Here is an 18,479-nt window from a genome sequence, read left to right on the forward strand (position 1 = left end):
TATCTTTTTAAGGCCCTCCAGGTGATCACACACGTGGTCAATACTGAAAACTGCTGACCTACCTAGGGGAACTTCTGTGCCTCTGGGGACCACGGACGCAAGTGAGAAAACAGTAATTATGATAAAAACTACCATCCGCTGAGCTCGTTCTACATCCTTATTACACTGTACAAGCACTCTGCATGGATCACCTCATTTGATCCTGACAACAAGTCCCCGAGGTAGGGGTTAGGCTGATTTTACAGACAGGACACCAAAGTTCAAGGTCAGGGTCACAGAGATGGTGAAGTGATTCTCTGCCTCTACTCTTGGGAAGGAAAAATTGGGAGATTTTTAAACGGGTGACAAAGTCATAGAGACGGGAAGTGGAGCTGTGGTTGCCAGGGCAAGGGGGGCATGGGGTGGAAGTCTTTAAGGGGTACTGAGTTTCCGTCTGGAAGATGAATTCTGGAGATAGATGGGGCTGATGGCTGCACGAAAATGTGAATGGACTTAATTCCACTGAACACTTAAACACAGTTAAAGTAGTAAGTTTTGTGCTATGTATATTTTACTGTAATTTTTTTAAATGAAAAAATTTTAAACAAAGTAAAAATATAAAGTGGCTGAAAGCGAGAGAGATAACTAGGTGTCCCATTTCAGGCGCAGTGCAATTCCAGGTCATCTCCTGGTTGTCTTTGAGCTATTTCACAAGTCTGTAAGTCTTAGAACCCTGAGGGTGATGCCAACAAATGGTGTCTGGCAGATTCAGTGTATACTGGCTAGTTTTATACCTAATAAGCAAATTTATTTCCGCTTTCCCGAGACCTGCATATTTGTAATTTTCTACATTCTCTTTTGAAGCAGTTGCAACATCTTACTGGTTCCCTCACCAATTGATTAAATAAAATCTGAACACGTGTTCGTTTTATAAGAGTTGCTCAGGATTACCACCGTATGTCAAGTTTCCCTGATTTCTGACAATCAACTACAAAGGCCTGAGTTCTCCCGGTGGAGATTTTCTTCCCACAGGGTGATGCTTCCAGCTACTGGAGAACAAAAAGCAGATTTTCTGTGTGACCTGACATGTAACTCTGCACCCTCAGGGCCCGCACGGAGCGTGTGGACCCAAGAGCAGGACCGGGGCTGCATGAACCCTGTGCAGGCTCAGCCCTCACTCAGGAGGTGGGAACACACCGGCTACTGGGTGTGAGATGCGAAGTCCCAGGCCGCCTTGGGAGGGGGAGGAAGGGGAGGACATGGGTGGAGACTCCCGCCACTGGCCTCCCATCAGCCACCCCTTGCTTTTCCCCCTGACTCTCGGGAAGCTGGCACTAGACACAAGCCAGAGCTGGTGAAAAAGAGAAAATTCTATGAACCCATGCCGAAGGGGAGAGGAACAAAGGCCAAATAGAGCCACTGCCTGGGAGCTCCTGGCGAGGAAGCGAGAAAGGCAGGTTAAATTCGGAAGAAGGGCCAGGAGAAGAGGGAGGAGGGAGGGGCTGCTATAGCACTGGCCACAGCGTGCTTAAAGGGCAGTGCTCCCAGGCCCCCCGTCTCTCTGCCGAGAATGTGTACACCAGCACAAGCTCCATGCAGAGCAGTTCTGCTCCAGCTCTGAAAATTACAAGGGCACATATGCCCTGCCCCATCAGTGCCACTTACAGAAACCTGCCCCACAGACAGAACCACGCTGTGCAATAAGACCTCAGGACAAGGTCAGTAGCTGCCACATAATTTCTAAGAGCAGAAGATTAACAGAATCTAAATGCCCATCAATAGGGGATGGGTGAAGCCAATTACGGTTCACTGAAGAAAGCAAAGGGAAGAAGGGTATGTATAGTGTCCTACAGTTTGTACAGAAGCAATTTGTGGGGATACACATAGAGATACATCCATTTGCACATATATGCATGAACTATCTCAGGAAAAAAACGCAAGAAACAGGTAACACAGGTTGCCTTCAGAAAAGGAGACACTGAGCCGCTGGGAGAGAGTGTGAAAGACTTATCAACTTTTTGTGCCTTCTGTTTTAGAACCATGTGAATGTAAATATTACCTGTTCAAAATATTTAATTGGTTATATCTTTTTTTTTTTTTAATTTTTGGCTGTGCCGTGCATCATGTGGGATCTTAGTTCCCCGACCAGGGATCAAACTCGTGCCCCCTGCAGTGGGAGCATGGATTCTTAACCACTGGACCGCCAGGGAAGTCCCCTTTATATCTTTTTAAACAAGTGTATGGAGTCTTCTGGAAGAAGCATGCGACAGACAACACATTCTCTCAAGTGGACACTTCACCTGACCAACAGCCTTGTAAGCATCTATTTCTCCCGCCGCCCTCCTCTTGGGGACTGGGGATTGGCAGCTTTCAGGAAAGGAATACAAACCAACAGGCTGGCAAACAAGTTCAGACCCGCCCCACTCCAGTAAGTCCTAATATTAAACACACTCCCACAGAATCAAAACCAAAGCAAATGAACATCAACAAAAAAGATCCTTGGTTTCCACTGTTCTGGCTGCGTTTCTTGAGGCCGTGAATGTACAGCATTTATCCACCTCCAGCCTTCCCTTGGGAGTGGCTGCTGAAAATATCTACCAGCCCTGCATGCTCTTCATTTCTGCAGACACGATCAGAAGTCATGCTTGAGAAAGTGACGTTACTACAGTCAAACCATTTGCAGTTCTCTTTTTAAAAGTTTAAAGTTTATATTTATTGGAGCATAGTCATTCACAAGTAATGGGATACCTAATATGAAAGCTCCACAGGAGCCACAAACAACCTATAAATGTGTCGGGGCCCAGGTTAGGCCACCCAAAATAGGCCTCAATAGCACACTGATTATTTTGAATTAAAGTTACCTGAGAAATAGCCGGTGAGAAAAAATACTTTAAAAAAACACTCTGACCACCCCACCTCTTTCCCCCTGAAAGCAGGAAATAAATCTCCCATGTGAAGATATCCTCCCTATAAAACAGGGGCATAGAAAGCATCCTTACTACCAAAGCTAGAGAATTCAAGGCTAAGAAAGCTGTATAAGCAAACTTCTTCATGAATCCGCTTCCCCAAGCACAAGCCCCTTTATTTTGTTAAATCTTCACAAATAATTGTTCCTTTGTCTAAAAATGATATATAAACAGACTGCTTTGGTCTCTTTGGGACAGGGGTGGGCAGGGATCCCATTTCTATGAGACCTCTGTGTGTATGAATTAAATTTTTTTCTCCTGTTGATTGGTCTTGTGTCAATTTAATTATTAGACCAACCAAAAGAACTTTGGGCGGGGGGTGAGGGGAAATTTCCCCCTCCCCAACAAATGACTAGAACAAAGTTATTAAACCCCCTTAAGTTTTCTAAAGGTTTCCTTTAAGTTTCCTTAAACTTCCCCTATAAATTATTTCCTTATATAACAATTACTATATTTAGAACCGCTATTTTTTTAAAAATCAAGGTATAATTTATATTCAATAAAATTCACCGTTTTTAAGTATTCAGTTTGATGCATTTGGATCAATGTATAGAATCATAGAAAACCACCAGTGCAAGCAAAACAGAGATTTTCATTTCCTCCCCCAAATTTCCATCTGCTTTTTTTTTTCCCCCCCGGTTGTCCCTTTCCACCATCCCTGGTCCCTGGCAATCACTTATCTATTTTCTGTTCCTATAGTTTTGACTCTTCTAAAAAGTCATACAAAGGGAATCACATTGTGTGTGGCCTTTTGTGTCTGGCTTCAAATGCATAAGGCTTTGACAGTCATTCATGTTCTTTCCTCTATTGGTAGCTCAGTCCTTTCTGTTGCTGAATAGCATTCCCCAGTATGTTCATCAAGTCAGCAGCATGGATGAGGGGAGGTTTACTTTAAGGAATTGGCTCTTGTCAATTGTGGAGGCTTGGCAAGTCCTAGCCGCAGGTAGACAGGCAGGCTGGAAGCAGAATTCTCTCTTCATTCAGTGCTGGGCACCGCTACACAGTTGTCATCTCGTTTAATCCTCACAGCAACCCCGCAAGGTGGGGATTAGCCTCATGTTTCAGATGAGGGCACTGACTGGCCTCTGTCCTCCCCTCAGGATTCCCTGCCTGGTACTCGGACCACAACTCTCAGACCATAAGATATGCTGGTTGTTGCATCACCAGGACCTCCTGGTAACGGCTGCCACATCCAGCGCTTACCATGTGCCAAGTGCTGTTCTAAGTACCTTGCATAATTGATTCCGCTGGTGCTGAAACAACCTCATGAGGTAGCCAGTATCACTTAATCCTCATGTCAGAGGTGACGATATGAATGACAAAGGGAACAAGTGACTTCCCCAAGATCACAGAGCTAGTAAATACGCTGGTGTTTGAACCCAGGCGAGTTTGGCTCCTGGGTCCATGTTCATACCCTCTGCACTACACTTCCTTGGTCGGGAATTCCTGAAGTTGCTTGAAAACTCTGGGAATGGTGTGTATGTGGTGTTGGAGGTGGGGGGGGGAGAAGGCCCTTTGGCCTAAGCCCCTCCCACAGGACGGCCTCTTTCTCTGTGCGCATGGATGGGGAGAAGGAGCTGGGGAGCCGTGGCTGGCGTGGTGCTGGAAGGAACAGGGACTGCGCAGGTGCTGTCCTAGCGTGGGCCTCACAGCCAGACAGGGCTGGTTCCCCCCCGAGGTTACTGACCCCTTAACTGGGAAGTTACTCAACTGCTCCAGTTGCTTCCTGCTCAGCGCCTCCCTTTCCCCTTTGGTATCACACAGACCGGAGCACAGGCTTTTTGAGCGGTGAGATGGTAAATATACAGCACTGCGCCAGTGCTGGCACAGACACTCAACACACATTTCTAAACTTGATTTCATGTTTCACAAATTACTCAAGTAATATATGCTTGTATTAATAAGCGGAACAATACAATGGAAAAATCTATAAAAGCAAAGCTAATCATCTTCGCTGCCAGGCAACTGGCATCAGCAGTCTCTTGTGTTCCCCACGGTTCTCTGTGCTCACACAAATAGAGGCAGTTTGGCAGACAGAAGTGGATTTGCGCTTTAACCAAAATGCATCAGACTGTACCCATCACTTGCTACTTTCCTATTTGCCATTTTCATTTATCAATGGATATAACTGGTCAATATAAATGTAACTCTTTTCCAAGTTCTTTGTGCATGAACATGTATGCAAATGTAACATTTTACATAAATTACATAAATTAGATACACATGACATTGTGTAAGTTTGCATATGGTCTTTAGTTCTTTTTTTTCCTTGCCTTCCTCCCTTCCTTCCCTTGCTCCATATTTTACCCCCCCGCCCCATGTTGCCACCTGCTGAGTTTTCTGCCCATCCACTCAGCAGTGAACTCTGGGGGGCTCATTTTCTATGCCTTGAGGCCCTGCGGTCTGTACTTCTTAATCATCTAAATCCTATGTCATTACTCAGGGGTGGTGGTAGGTATCAAATAGAAATTTGATAAACATTAATTTTATGAATGAAACTACATTTTTCTTAACTAAAGCTGCATCAAATAACCTCTGTCTGGTTACTTTCAGAGAAAACGAAAGCTGTGGTGAAACATCCCAAGGACCAGCTTCCTAAAAGTTCTATAAAAAGATACTGGAGCGGGACTTCCCTGGTGGCGCAGTGGTTAAGAATCCGCCTGCCAGTGCAGGGGACACGGGTTCGAGCCCTGGTCCGGGAAGATCCCACATGCCGCGGAGCAACTAAGCCGTGCGCCACAATTACTGAGCCTGTGCTCTAGAGCCCACTGAGCTCGTGTGCTACAACTACTGAAGCCCGTGCGCCTAGAGCCCGTGCTCCGCAATAAGAGAAACCACCGCTTAACGCAACTAGAGAAAACCCGTGTGCAGCAACGAAGACCCAACACAGCCAAAAAAACAAACAAACAAATAAATAAATTTACTAAAAAAAAAGTTGCTAAAAAAAAAAAGAACGAAATAATGCCATTAGCAACAACACGGGTAGACCTAGAGATTCTCATACTGAGTGGAGAAGTCAGACAGAGAAAAACAAATATATGATATCGCTTATATGTGGAATCTAAAAAAAAGAGTACAAATGAACTCATCTACAAAACAGAATCAGAGTTACAGATGTAGAAAACAAACTTATGGTTACCAGGGGGTAAGGGGGGGAGGGATAAATTGGGAGATTGGAATTGACATGTACACACTACTATATATATGAGATAACTAATAAGGGCCTACTGAATAGCACAGGGAACTGTACTCAATACTCTGTAATGACCTATAGGGGAAAAGAATCTAAAAAAGAGTGGATGTATGTATATGTATAACTGATTCACTTTGCTCTACAGCAGAAACTAACACAACATTGTAAATCAACTATACTCCAATAAAATTTTTTTTAAAAAATGAATTTAAAATGTTTAAGTGTAGTTTCTACACCAATTCCCAGCTCCCAAGCCCACTGCCTCTGATGACTTGTCCTGTGCATGGCAACTCCACTCGTGCTTGGTGGATAAGGTAACATACCCACACACTATTAGCTACTAGGTAAAATCCCCATGAGGACAGAAGAGGCTGCCCTTATCTGAGGCCCCTGGTGTAACAGAGATGACATCAGCATGGGAGCCAGGAGATCCTGGTTCTGGTGCCACCTCTGGCATGCCCTAGCTTGTATGTCACTTCCCTTTTGGGGCCTCCATTTCCTTACAAGTCCAAAAGAAAAAGCTCATGGAGTTCTGGGGATGAGCAGCACATATTCAAAAATAACTTGCAAAGTATAAAATGTTACACACATGTACAATACAACTATTGGGAAAGTGCTTTATTAAAGTACCTGGGCACCTGAGTTACTAGTCAGCAAAACATTTGCAGATTATATCTCCTATGTGTAAGATGCCAGGGAAGATGCTCTAGTAACAAGCAGCCCACAGGATGTTCCCAACCCAAAGTCATAAACACACAGGGAAAACATGGTGTTTAAGAGCAAAAACTCCGGAGCCAGATGGCCAGGGTTCAAATCCCAGTCCTGAAACTATCTGAAACTTTGGGAAGGTTTCCTCACCTCTCCTTGCCTCAGTTTCCTCATCTGTATAATGAGAACAGAGTTGTGGTGAGGTTTAGAGGACTTAATCATTGTAGACTCTTACAAGAGTAGCTGACACCTAGTAAGCACTGAGCGTAAGCAACTTACACTAAACATTATTCCCCTCACTGGACACACATGGGGCCTAATGAGTGAGTACTGTGCTAGGCACTGGAGGGGTTAAAAAAACAGACCCAATATTTTGTGCCCACTTAGATTTTATAACTGCAGCCACATGTGTTAGCACATTTAGGCCCTATGGAAATCCTCTAAGTTTTGGGAGGAAAATGAGACCTACAAAGTGAAGAAACTTGCCTACATCTGTGCTTCTCAGCGAGGGGCAATTTTGCCCCCCTCCCAGGGGGTATTTGGCAAGGTCTGGAGACATTTTTGATCGTCACAACTAGGGAGAAGGGAGTACCATGCATCTAATGAACAGAGGCCAGAGATGCTGCAAGGCAGTCTACAGTGCATAGGACAACCTCCCACAACAAAGGATTATCTGGCCCAAAACATCAATAGTGCAGAAGCTGAGAAGCTCTGGCCAACATTAACAAGCAGTTAATAAGCAGTAGAGCAGGCGCCTGTATCAAGGTCTTTGGATTCCAAATCCAGAGCTTTCCTTCTGTGTCAAACACAGAGAAATACAAAAGAGAAACTGGCCCAGGTCAGAGTGATAGTCTGCTGGGGAGTTCTGAGCACCCACAGAGCGGTATGCAATTACGAGGGACACAGAGCCAACGCACAGCAAGTGCTGCACCAGTGCAGAGGAAGTGAGTTCCACGTAGGGCACCTGAACAGAACCATTCTCGGTGGACTTCCTGGTGGTGGAGGCTCATGAGCTGGGTTCTGAGTGGGCAGGCATTCGGGGGGCACAGTGGATACAAAAGGCCTTTGAGGAGGCAGCTGCAAGTTAGAATCTATGAGCTGACTTTCCCGACAGCAACACTGTAAGCTCAAAAACAATAAAACATCGCCTTCGAAGTTCTAGGTCTCATACCAAATTGTCAATTAAATGAGAGGGTAGAATAAAGATTTTGTTTTCAGATATGCAGACTCTCAAAACATTTGTCTCCCATGTTCCCTCTCTTAGGAAACTGCCAGAGGATATGCACCACCAAAATGAGGGTGACATGGGTTTTGGCAAACACGGGGTCTAACACAGGGGAGAGGTGAAAGGAATTCTCAGGATGACTCCATGCATCAGAACTAGAGAGTAGCCCAGATCAAACTGGAACAGAAGGATGGATGACTCCAGAAGGGATATCTCCAGGAAAAGAATAAAACTGGTAAATACATGATAGGCTTAACCATGGAAATTACACTAAGAACTGGTTTGGTTTTGTTTTTTCCCAGCCGTGCTGCACGGCTTGCAGGATCTCAGTTCCCTGACCAGGGATTGAACCTGGACCATGGCAGTGAAAGCACGGAGTCCTAACCACTAGACCACCAGGGAACTCCCCCTAAGAACTGTTTTACAGAGTTGAAAGGTAGAGGAAACATCTAACTATAAGTTTGAATAAAACTAAACAAATTTAAAAATCAAGGCAATGATCAAGTTCAGGAAAAGCAGCAAGTTATACAAACAATGGAAATGTAATGATAGCACAATTATTGGCTCACCAGTGAAGAGCATTTATATAATCACACTAATTATGGATCTGCTCCAAAATTGTGATATAACTAGATAGGGAGAAATGTGGGAGAGAAAGGGGCAATAGATTGTGTCTAAAATTGATTAGTCTCTCCTGTGCGCTCATTCTCAGGAAGGCATTAGAGCTGTGCTATTCAATATGGTAGCCAATAAATGACATATGGTAGATTATTGATAAGATAACAAAATAAGTTTTATAAGATTTTTTCATAAAGAAGATATTTTATTATGTTTGGTTTGACAGTATACTATATAAAAAATCCAAGGTATCTATGAAAATTTTTTTTAACATCTTTACTGGAGTATAACTGCTTTACAATGGTGTGTTAGTTTCTGCTTTATAACAAAGTGAATCAGCTATACATATACATATATCCCCATATCCCCTCCCTCTTGCGTCTCCCTCCCACCCTCCCTATCCCACCCACCTAGGTGGTCACAAAGCACCGAGCTGATCTCCCTGTGCTATGCGGCTGCTTCCCACTAGCTATCTATTTTACATTTGGTAGTGTATATATGTCCATGCCACTCTCTCACTTTGTCCCAACTTACCCTTCTCCATCCCCGTGTCCCCAAGTCCATTCTCTACGTCTGCATCTTTATTCCTGTCCTGCCCCTAGGTTCTTTAGAACCATTTTTTTTTTTTTTTAGATTCCATATATATGTGTTAACATACGGTATTTGTTTTTCTCTTTCTGACTTACTTCACTCTGTATGACAGACTCTAGGTCCATCCACCTCACTACAAATAACTCAGTTTCGTTTCTTTTTATGGCTAATATTCCATTGTATATATGTGCCACATCCTCTTTATCCATTCATCTGTCGATGGACACTTAGGTTGCTTCCATGACCTGGCTATTGTAAACAGTGCTGCAGTGAACATTGTGGTACATGACTCTTTTTGAATTATGGTTTTCTCCGGGTATATGCCCAGTAGTGGGATTGCTGGGTCATATGGTAGTTCTGTTTTTAGTTTTTTAAGGAACCTCCATACTGTTCTCCATAGTGGCTGTATCAATTTACATCCCCACCAACAGAGCAAGAGGGTTCCCTTTTCTCCACACTCTCTCCAGCATTTATTGTTTGTAGATTTTTTGATGATGGCCATTCTGACCGGTGTGAGGAGATACCTCATTGTAGTTTTGATTTGCATTTCTCTAATGATTAGTGATGTTGAGCATCCTTTCATGTGTTTGTTGGCAATCTGTATATCTTCTTTGGAGAAATGTCTATTTAGGTCTTCTGCCCATTTTTGGGTTCAGTTGTTTGTTTGTTTGATATTAAGCTGCATGAGCTGCTTGTAAATTGAAATTATTAACCAATTAAAAAATGTAATAAATTTGAAAGTTCACATGATGCAAGTGAATATTAAATACCTAAAATTAAGCTTGGTATTATGTTTATAAATGTGTTTTAATATAATTAAACAAATTAAATGTAACTTCAACTTGCGGAGCCTTAAAAAAAACAAACAATATGGCAGTCCAGCCACACATGGCATTTAAACTTAATTAATTAAAATTAAATTTAAAATTCAGTTCCTCAGTCATCCTAGCCACATTTCAAGTACAGTCAACCCTTGAACAACATGAGGGTTAATGGTGCCAACCCTCCACGCTGTCAAAAATCCGAGTATAACTGATATTCATATTCCCAGGTCCTCCATACCCATGGTTCCTCAGTATCTGCGGCTGCAAATCCGCAGATTCAACAAACCACCAACCACATGGTACTATAGTATTCACTATTGAAAAAAATCTACGTATAAGTGGACCCGCGCAGTTCAAACTCTTATTGTTCAACTGTACTCAACAGCCATGTGTTGCTACTCTGTTTAGACAGCACAGATACTGAACATTTCACCATCACAGAAAGTTCTCTCAGACAGCACTGTACTAGAGGGTGTACCACAACAAAACAAAGAAGGAGAAAGACACTGGGGCCCAGAAAATACGAAGTCAACATATATAAAAGCGGCAAGGGGAATCCCTAGGGTAAGAGTAAAGGCAGATCCTCAAGGACAGCCGCCAGAGGCTGAGAGCCTCCAGTGCAGACTGAAGCAGGGGAAGGGGCTCCAGGGGACAGCTCTTCAAGGAGAATCAATGGAGAGACTACCGAACATTCTGCACATCCAGAGATTACACAGCTGGGGACGACTAGTGACAGTAAGAGAAAAAACTAAAGAAACAAATATAAGACGATTATTAACATCAGGATAAACAAATTATTGCAAAAAAGTTAATGTTATGATAGTACATACCACAGGGCTCAGCTATAACTGGCATAAGTTGGTTAAAATAAGTAAAAACGAAATGCTGAGGTCATTGTTATGAAAGTATGTGTGAGAGGGCAGGAGAGGGAAAGAAAACTAAATCTTAAATCATCGGTTTTCATATTGTTAAACAGATAATGCCAAAAATGGAAAAAATCAAGATTTAGCTGTATCAGGATATCGTTATGGATGTAAGCACTAAAAGAATCTACCAAAAGAGTTGAAAGTAGTTGCCTACGGAGAATCAAAAATGGAAGGCAAACAAAGCAAAAATATTTGATGCTTTAACTTATGGGTATGTGCAACATAAAAATTAAAGTAATACCTAAATTGTTTTTAAATTAAAAATTAAACTGATTAATCAAATTAGTAGTATTTGCATATTCATTAGAAATATGAAAATAAATGCCAAGAAATAAAAAAATCTGAAAAATTTAAAAGTTTTTTCTTCAGGGGAGCAGATTGGAGTTTTTGTTAAAAGCCTTCTTTTTTTTTTTTTTTTAAATACATTTATCTATTTATTTATTTATTTTTATTTTTGGCTGTGTTGGGTCTTTGTTGCTGTGTGCGGGCTTTCTCTAGTTGTGGTGAGCGGGGGCTACTCTTCGTTGTGGTGCGTGGGCTTCTCATTGCGGTGGCTTCTCTTGTTGCGGAGCATGGGCTCTAGGCACGCGGGCTTCAGTAGTTGTGGCTCACGGGCTCTAGAGCGCAGGCTCAGTAGTTGTGGCACATGGGCTTAGTTGCTCCACGGCATGTGGGATCTTCCCGGACCAGGGCTCGAACCCGTGTCCCCTGCATTGGCAGGCAGATTCTTAAACACTGTGCCACCGGGGAAGCCCTAAAAGCCTCTTAACAGTATCTGAACTTATACTTTTAAAGCTTCTATGTGCATGCTTTACTTTGACAATTATTAAAAAGCAAGTGATGTAAAAAAAAAAAAGACAGTAACAAGCATTAGTGAGGACATAGAGAAACTGGACGCTTTATACATTGCTGTTGGGAATGTAAAATGGTAGATACTCTGGAATATAGCTTGGCAGTTCCTTAAAATGTTAAACATAGATTTACCATGTGACCCAGCAATTCCACTCCAAGGTGTCTACCCAAGAGAAATGAGAACATATGTTCACACAAAAACTGTGCAAACATGTTCACAGCAGCATTATTCATAATAGTTCTAAACCAGAAACAACCCAAAGTGTCCATCAACTGATGACTGGATAAACAAAATGTGGTGTATGTATATAGTGGGATAATATTCTGCAATAAAAGAAAATGCATGCTACAACACAGATGAACCTTGAAAACAGTAGGCTAAATGAAAATACCCAGACACAAAAGACCACATAATATATGATTCCATTTATATAAAATGTCCATAAAAGGGAAATTTGTAGAAACAGAAAGTAGATCAATGGTTGCCAGGAGCTAGGGATGGGAATGGGGAATGAGAGCTAAGAAGTATGGAGTTTCTTACTGGGATTCTAAAATTAGAAATGTGCTAAAACTAGATGTGCTAGAACATGGTGTTGGTTGCACAACTCTGTAAATACATTAAAAATCATCAAATTTCAGGGACTTCCCTGGTGTTTCAGGTTAAGACTCCACGCTCCCAATGCAGGGGGCCTGGGTTCGATCCCTGGTCAGGGAACTAGATGCCGCACGCCGCAACTAAGACCTGGCGGAGCCAAATAAATAAATAAATAAATAAATACTTAAAAAAAAATCAAATTGCACACTTAAAATGGGTAAACTTTTTTGTCATGTAAGTTATACCTCAATAAAGCTGTTTTTTAAAAAGCAAATGATACTGTTTAAAAAAGAGAACTTGCAGACTATGAGCTAAGTGCTTTAATAAGTTATTATTATAACAATTCTGAAAGGTTGGTATTATTATCCCCATTTTACAGATAAGGCAAGTGAGGCTCAAAGAAGTTAAGCAACTTGCACAATTAGCAAACATAGCAAAGTTAAAATGTGTGCACATGTGCCCTAACTACAGAGTTCCTGTACTTTCTCCCATGTGTGACTGTCTGGGTCCTGAAGAGCTGTGGGTAGATCATGCCGAGGCCTGAGTCAAGGTTCCCTTCACCCTGGATTCCATACAACCTAGTCACCACCTAGGTCAGAGTGCTGTTAGGCTAATGGGTGAACTTTGAGTAGCCAAAGACTTTCAGTCTCTCTAGAGACCAGCATTGTGATACTGTGACTTATAATAAGAAATATAGGGCTTCCCTGGTGGCGCAGTGGTTAAGAATCCGCCTGCCAATACAGGAGACACGGGGTCGAGCCCTGGTCCAGGAAGATCCCGCATGCCGTGGAGCAACTAAGCCCGTGCGCCACAACTACTGAGCCTGCGCTCTAGAGCCCACGTGCCACAACTACTGAAGCCCGTGCGCATAGAGCCCGTGCTCTGCAACAAGAGAAGCCACCGCAATGAGAAGCCCGCGCACCAAAATGAAGAGTAGCCCCTGCTCGCCGCAACTAGAGAAAGCCCGCGGGCTGCAACCGAGACCCAACGCAGCCAAAAATAAAATAAATGAAAAATAAATTAATTTAAAAAAAAAGAAATATAGATTTGCTCTTAATCTCCGTTCCTGGCTCACAGCTCCTTACAGCTCCTTGGAATTTCCTGAGTGATAAGAGCAATGGGAGCATCTTTTGTTATAATAGTTGGTCTTCTGTCATCAGTTCCTGAAATAGCTCCAGAGCCATAAAGGTGAAAGGAGTGTGTTATTCATAATAAACTCCTTTCGACCACACCTGAGGTTATATTAATAAGATAACTTATGGAAAGCCCTAAGGATGGAGGGCTGGTTGCCAGGGGAACCAACAGTGATCACAGGTTGGAACTTTCAGTCACACTTCCCTGACCTCCAGGGAGGGGAGAGAGGCTGGAGGTTGAATCAGTCACCAATGGCCAATGATTTAGTCAATAATGTCTATGTAATGAAGCCTCCACAAAAACCCAGAGGACAGGGTTCAGGGAACTTCTGGGTTGGTGAACACACAGAGGTGCTGGGAGGGTGGTGCGCTCAGAGGCATGGAAGCTCAGCCTCCTCTCCCCATACCTTGCCCTCTGCATCTCTTCCATCTGCCTGTTCCTAAGGTATATCCTTTTATAATAAACTGGTAATCTGGTAAGTAAAATGTTTTCCTGAGTTCTGTGAGCTGCTTTAGCCAATTAATTCAACCCAAGGAGTGAGTTGTGGGAACCTCTGATTTATAGCCAGTCAGTCAGAAGCACAGGTGACAACCTGGACTTGTGACTGGTGTCTGAAGCAGTCTTATGGGACTGAGCCCTTAGCCTGTGAGATCTGATGCTATCTCCAGACAGATACTGCCAGAATTGAGTTAACTGCTTGGTGGTGCTGGAAAAAGCACACATCAGAAGCAGGAAATACACAGACTGCACGTGACTAACTAAAAATGTTAGCTGGCCAATCTTTGCCATAGGAGGTCAGAGGTCAACAGACGTTACTATTTGAAAATGAAACTTCGCCTCTCTCCATGGCTCTCTCTGGGGTGGCCTGGAGTGGGGGGCTCTGGAGTCATAACTGGGTCCAAGTTGCAGTTTTGCCACTCAGCAGCTGGGGGCCCCTTGAGCAAATTACTTCAATCTTTCTGTGCCTCAGTTTCCTCATCTCTAAAGTGAGGATGAAAAGAGAACCTCTTCTAGAGGCCTATAAAGTGCTTAGAGCAATACGTAGTGTTTGCCATCAGCATTACTTCGTCTATGTATTTGCACTTGTCACCTAACTGGGCAGAGCCTGCCTTACCTCAGTTTTGCTATAAAACTGCCCTTGGGCCTGTGCATTCTCTCGTCTACCATGGTGTCATCTGTTGGGGAGGGGACAGCAATGCCCTCCAAAGCTTGCCACACATTCTCACTGACCCACGTGAAATCAGCATAAAGCGGTCATGGGGAGGCATCTGGTCCAAGCCCATCGCTGTCCAGATGGGAGCAGTGAGGTCTGCATGGCGGCTGGGCTGCCCCGTCCACAGGCCTCCCAAGGGAGCCTAACGTGATTCTCGCACACTCTACCCAATAAGTTTTTGTGCCCCAACTTCTCCAGAGAGATCTCTTGTCCATCTGGCTAAAGAAGTAGGTGAGAAAAATCCACACTGCGATTTTAAAGAGGGTCAAATGCTAATTACGAGTGACTCCATTTGAAAGATAGCAACGAAAGCATTTTTAATCCTTCTTCTTTCTCCCCAAACCTCCAGCACTGGAAAAAAAAAACACAAAACAAAACCAACCAGTTCTTTGAAAACTGAACCAAACACAACAGTTTTACGGACAATGCTTAAGAGGTAGGCTTTTCCCCAGGGAATGGCTGAAGTGTTTATTCTCTTGTTACCTTGGTAACCGCTACCTTGGCACCCTTGTTGATGAGCTGAACCACATTCTCCGCCTGGCCTTTGTATGCAGCTATGAGCAGGCGTTCTGAAAGCGCAGCGACCGCATCCTGCTGGCTCATGAATTAGGAGAGAAAGACGTTTTCCAGGAAGTGGTAGACAAGTTCCTTTGGCTAAACGCGATGCCACGGGCCCAGGCAGGCACCCTCGGGTAAAGACGTTCCGATCATTGGAAGGTGCCTTCATCACTATGCCATCTTTGGGACCTAGGGGTTACAGAACAAAGCTGCCATCAGCACCACTCAGCACCCAGGACAGGCCACACCTCTCCTCCCTGGTTTTAGGGCATCTGCTGATCGCTCACTGCAGGGGAGGGGAGCTGGGGGAGACAGGATAGGCGGGAAGCACCCTATGCAGAGCAAACCCTGAACTTGCACGTGGAAGGCGGAGAGTATACGGAAGAACCACCCCACTCCCATCCCCCCCCCCGCAGACTCCAGACCACAGCGAGGTCTGCTCTGCATCTCCCACCCAGGTAGCAGCGGCCTGACACAACCCCCTGAATGTAGCCTGGTTTCCAGGCCCACCCTCGGCAGGAAACTACACTGTGTAGGACCACAGAGGGCCCTCTGGACCGCGTTTTGTGGGCCCACCATGGCTAACATGCCTACTCCCCTGGCCGGTTAGGTGCCTGTGGACCACACCCCACAGACACCCTGAGGAGGGGACCACATCCATGGGGCTTTCTCCCAGCATTTCTCTTCCTTCATCCTTTTCCCATTGTAAATGGTGCAGGTTCCAGAATTCTGCAACAGATGGAGAGCTGGGAGCAGGCCCGGACCATCTCCTAGCCAATAACTGCTGGAACAACCCATCTTGGGAACAAAACTGATGCTACAAACAGTTACTCTAGGCAGGGGCTTAACAAGAGGGAAGTAAGTGGGCAATTCAAACCGGCGACAGGATGCTAAGCCCTGGTTCGGAGCAGTGGTCTGGGGGTAATAGCTAGCAGTAAACTCAAGCCCTCTTTCCACCAAATGGCCAAATGGATAGAATTTTAAAGACTGACTCTTCCCAGCAGCCCTGGACCACCATTAGAGCAAACCAAAGCCACTGGTATTATGCCAAAGGTGAAGGGTTTTGGGGGCCAAAGAAAGAAAGTTTAAGAACCTGACCTATTCCTATTAGGACAGCAAGGCAATGTGGGCCTCTTTTTGTTTTAAAATGTACTTACGGGCTTCCCTGGTGGCGCAGTGGTTGAGAATCTGCCTTCCAATGCAGGGGACACGGGTTCGAGCCCTGGTCTGGGAAGATCCCACATGCCGCGGAGCAACTGGGCCCGTGAGCCACAACTACTGAGCCTGTGCGTCTGGAGCCTGTGCTCCGCAACGAGAGGCCGCTATAGTGAGAGGCCCGCGCACCGCGATGAAGAGTTGCCCCCGCTTGCCGCAACTGGAGAAAGCCCTTGCACAGAAACGAAGACCCAACACAGCCAAAAATAAATTAAAAAAAAAAAAGTACTTACTAAAAATATCAATATATGCAGATGGAAAGAAAATGCTGTACCACAAGGAATCCCAGGCCCTACCACACATTCTAATTATGAAGGACCAGAAGATACAGACGTCCTTTACAGCGGTTTCCAGGCAAACCCTATGCTCCTTTCAATCTGTAAAGAGTAAGGCACTGGCTGTGATGTGACTGAGAAAGGGCTGGTCGGTACCTGCTCTGACTCTGCATCACCGTGACATCCAGGTGGCTCGTGTCACCAGCAGGTCCGGGCAGCTGGGGTTAAACGTTCATGTATAAAACAGACAGAACAACAGGACTGTGGTAGAGACTAAAGATGGTATTTTATTAGGTGAAAGTATTGGCCAAATGTGAGTAGTGTAACTTCTGAAAGGTCATTCTTATCCCTGCTCAGCTTGCAAATGATCAGATTTTCTCACTGTCGTCCATCTGTTGCCCAAAATGTGGATAAAGAAGAGCAAGGAAAGGGACTTCCCTGGCGGTCCAGTGGTTAGGACTCCGCACTTTCACTGTCGAGGGCACAGGTTCAATCCCTGGTCGGGGAACTAAGATCCCACAAGCCACACAGCACGGCCAAAAAGAAAAGATAGCAAGGAAAGAGACATGAGGAACCCTCACAAACCCACCCTGCTCTGATCACCAGCCTCATCAGAAGCGCAACAAACCTGGAGAAGGTACAAGCAGGGGACCCCTCCCACAGCCACGGTCAGAGATCGCTGGGATGCGCCCCAAATCTTTGTTGAACGAATGCGCCAATGAAAGAATAAAGTTGAGACTCAAAACAGAGAGAAATGGAGCTGGAAGAGCCTTTGGAAATTCCCAGGGTCGCACTGAAAGACTGAAGTTTGAGCTTTATGTTTCCCAGAATGCTCCACTGTTTGGGAGTGGTTTGTTTTCGTAAACACAGGATACACCGTCTCTCTTTATTCAGGTAATCTGCGGCACCTTAAACCAATTACCCTGAGTTTCTGATCTGTCTGCCCCAATCCTGTGAAATCACTCCAGGCCCAAATGGCAGTAAAACGCAGAAAATTAGCCCTGGCTTCCTAAATGCTCTCCCTCCCTCAGCCACATTCTTCTGCACTCACTCAGTTGTTATTTGTTATTTCCCAGACCTTTCCTGCAACGGGCATTTAAGTGTCTCAAGTACAATGGCCCGGTTCATACAAACATTATCATCATGGCTAAAATTTCACGATTTCACTCCACAGCTTAACTCCTGGGGATAGAGATCTGCTTGCTGCAACCCCAGGGCAGCCCATCAGCCGAGGTCATGAGCTCCAGACCAGCAGTGCTGTCCGGCCTCCCCAGCAATGGAAGCACGGGTTCACCGGCCTGTCTACACTGACAGTCGCTCCCCTCCCTCCCTCCCATCCCATGCCGTAAATTCAGCCTCGGGGACACTGAGACAAAAGCCAAGGTGCACTGATTGCCATGGTTGCCAGCTACTGAGAAAGCCCATAATTACCTTTGGTAAACAGTCCTTTACAGGCCCAGCACACATTACTATTCCTTTTTTTTTTTTAAAGAGACAGAAACACTACATTTGTGAGAAAATGTTGGCCAAGCAGAAATGTCAGCGTTTTGGTTTTTCTTTTTTTTAAATTTCAATGGCAGCTACTTAAGAATAAAATGCTCCCCACC

General features: G+C 44.5%; 1 protein-coding gene across 4 annotated transcripts in view; it reads right to left on the reverse strand.

Moving 5' to 3' along the window:
• ANKRD6 (ankyrin repeat domain 6) overlaps positions 1-18,479 on the reverse strand; it is a 203,472-nt gene that overhangs the window by 59,910 nt on the left and 125,083 nt on the right. For all 4 annotated transcript variants that reach the window (XM_036871716.1, XM_036871717.1, XM_036871719.1 and 1 more), the window contains exon 2: positions 15,308-15,571. In XM_036871716.1, coding sequence (XP_036727611.1) covers positions 15,308-15,427 — 120 coding nt within the window. In that variant the 5' untranslated portion in view covers positions 15,428-15,571. The remainder of the gene's footprint in view (positions 1-15,307; positions 15,572-18,479) is intronic.

This window comes from Balaenoptera musculus, chromosome 12, assembly GCF_009873245.2.
Source record: "Balaenoptera musculus isolate JJ_BM4_2016_0621 chromosome 12, mBalMus1.pri.v3, whole genome shotgun sequence".
Taxonomy (NCBI): domain Eukaryota; kingdom Metazoa; phylum Chordata; class Mammalia; order Artiodactyla; family Balaenopteridae; genus Balaenoptera; species Balaenoptera musculus.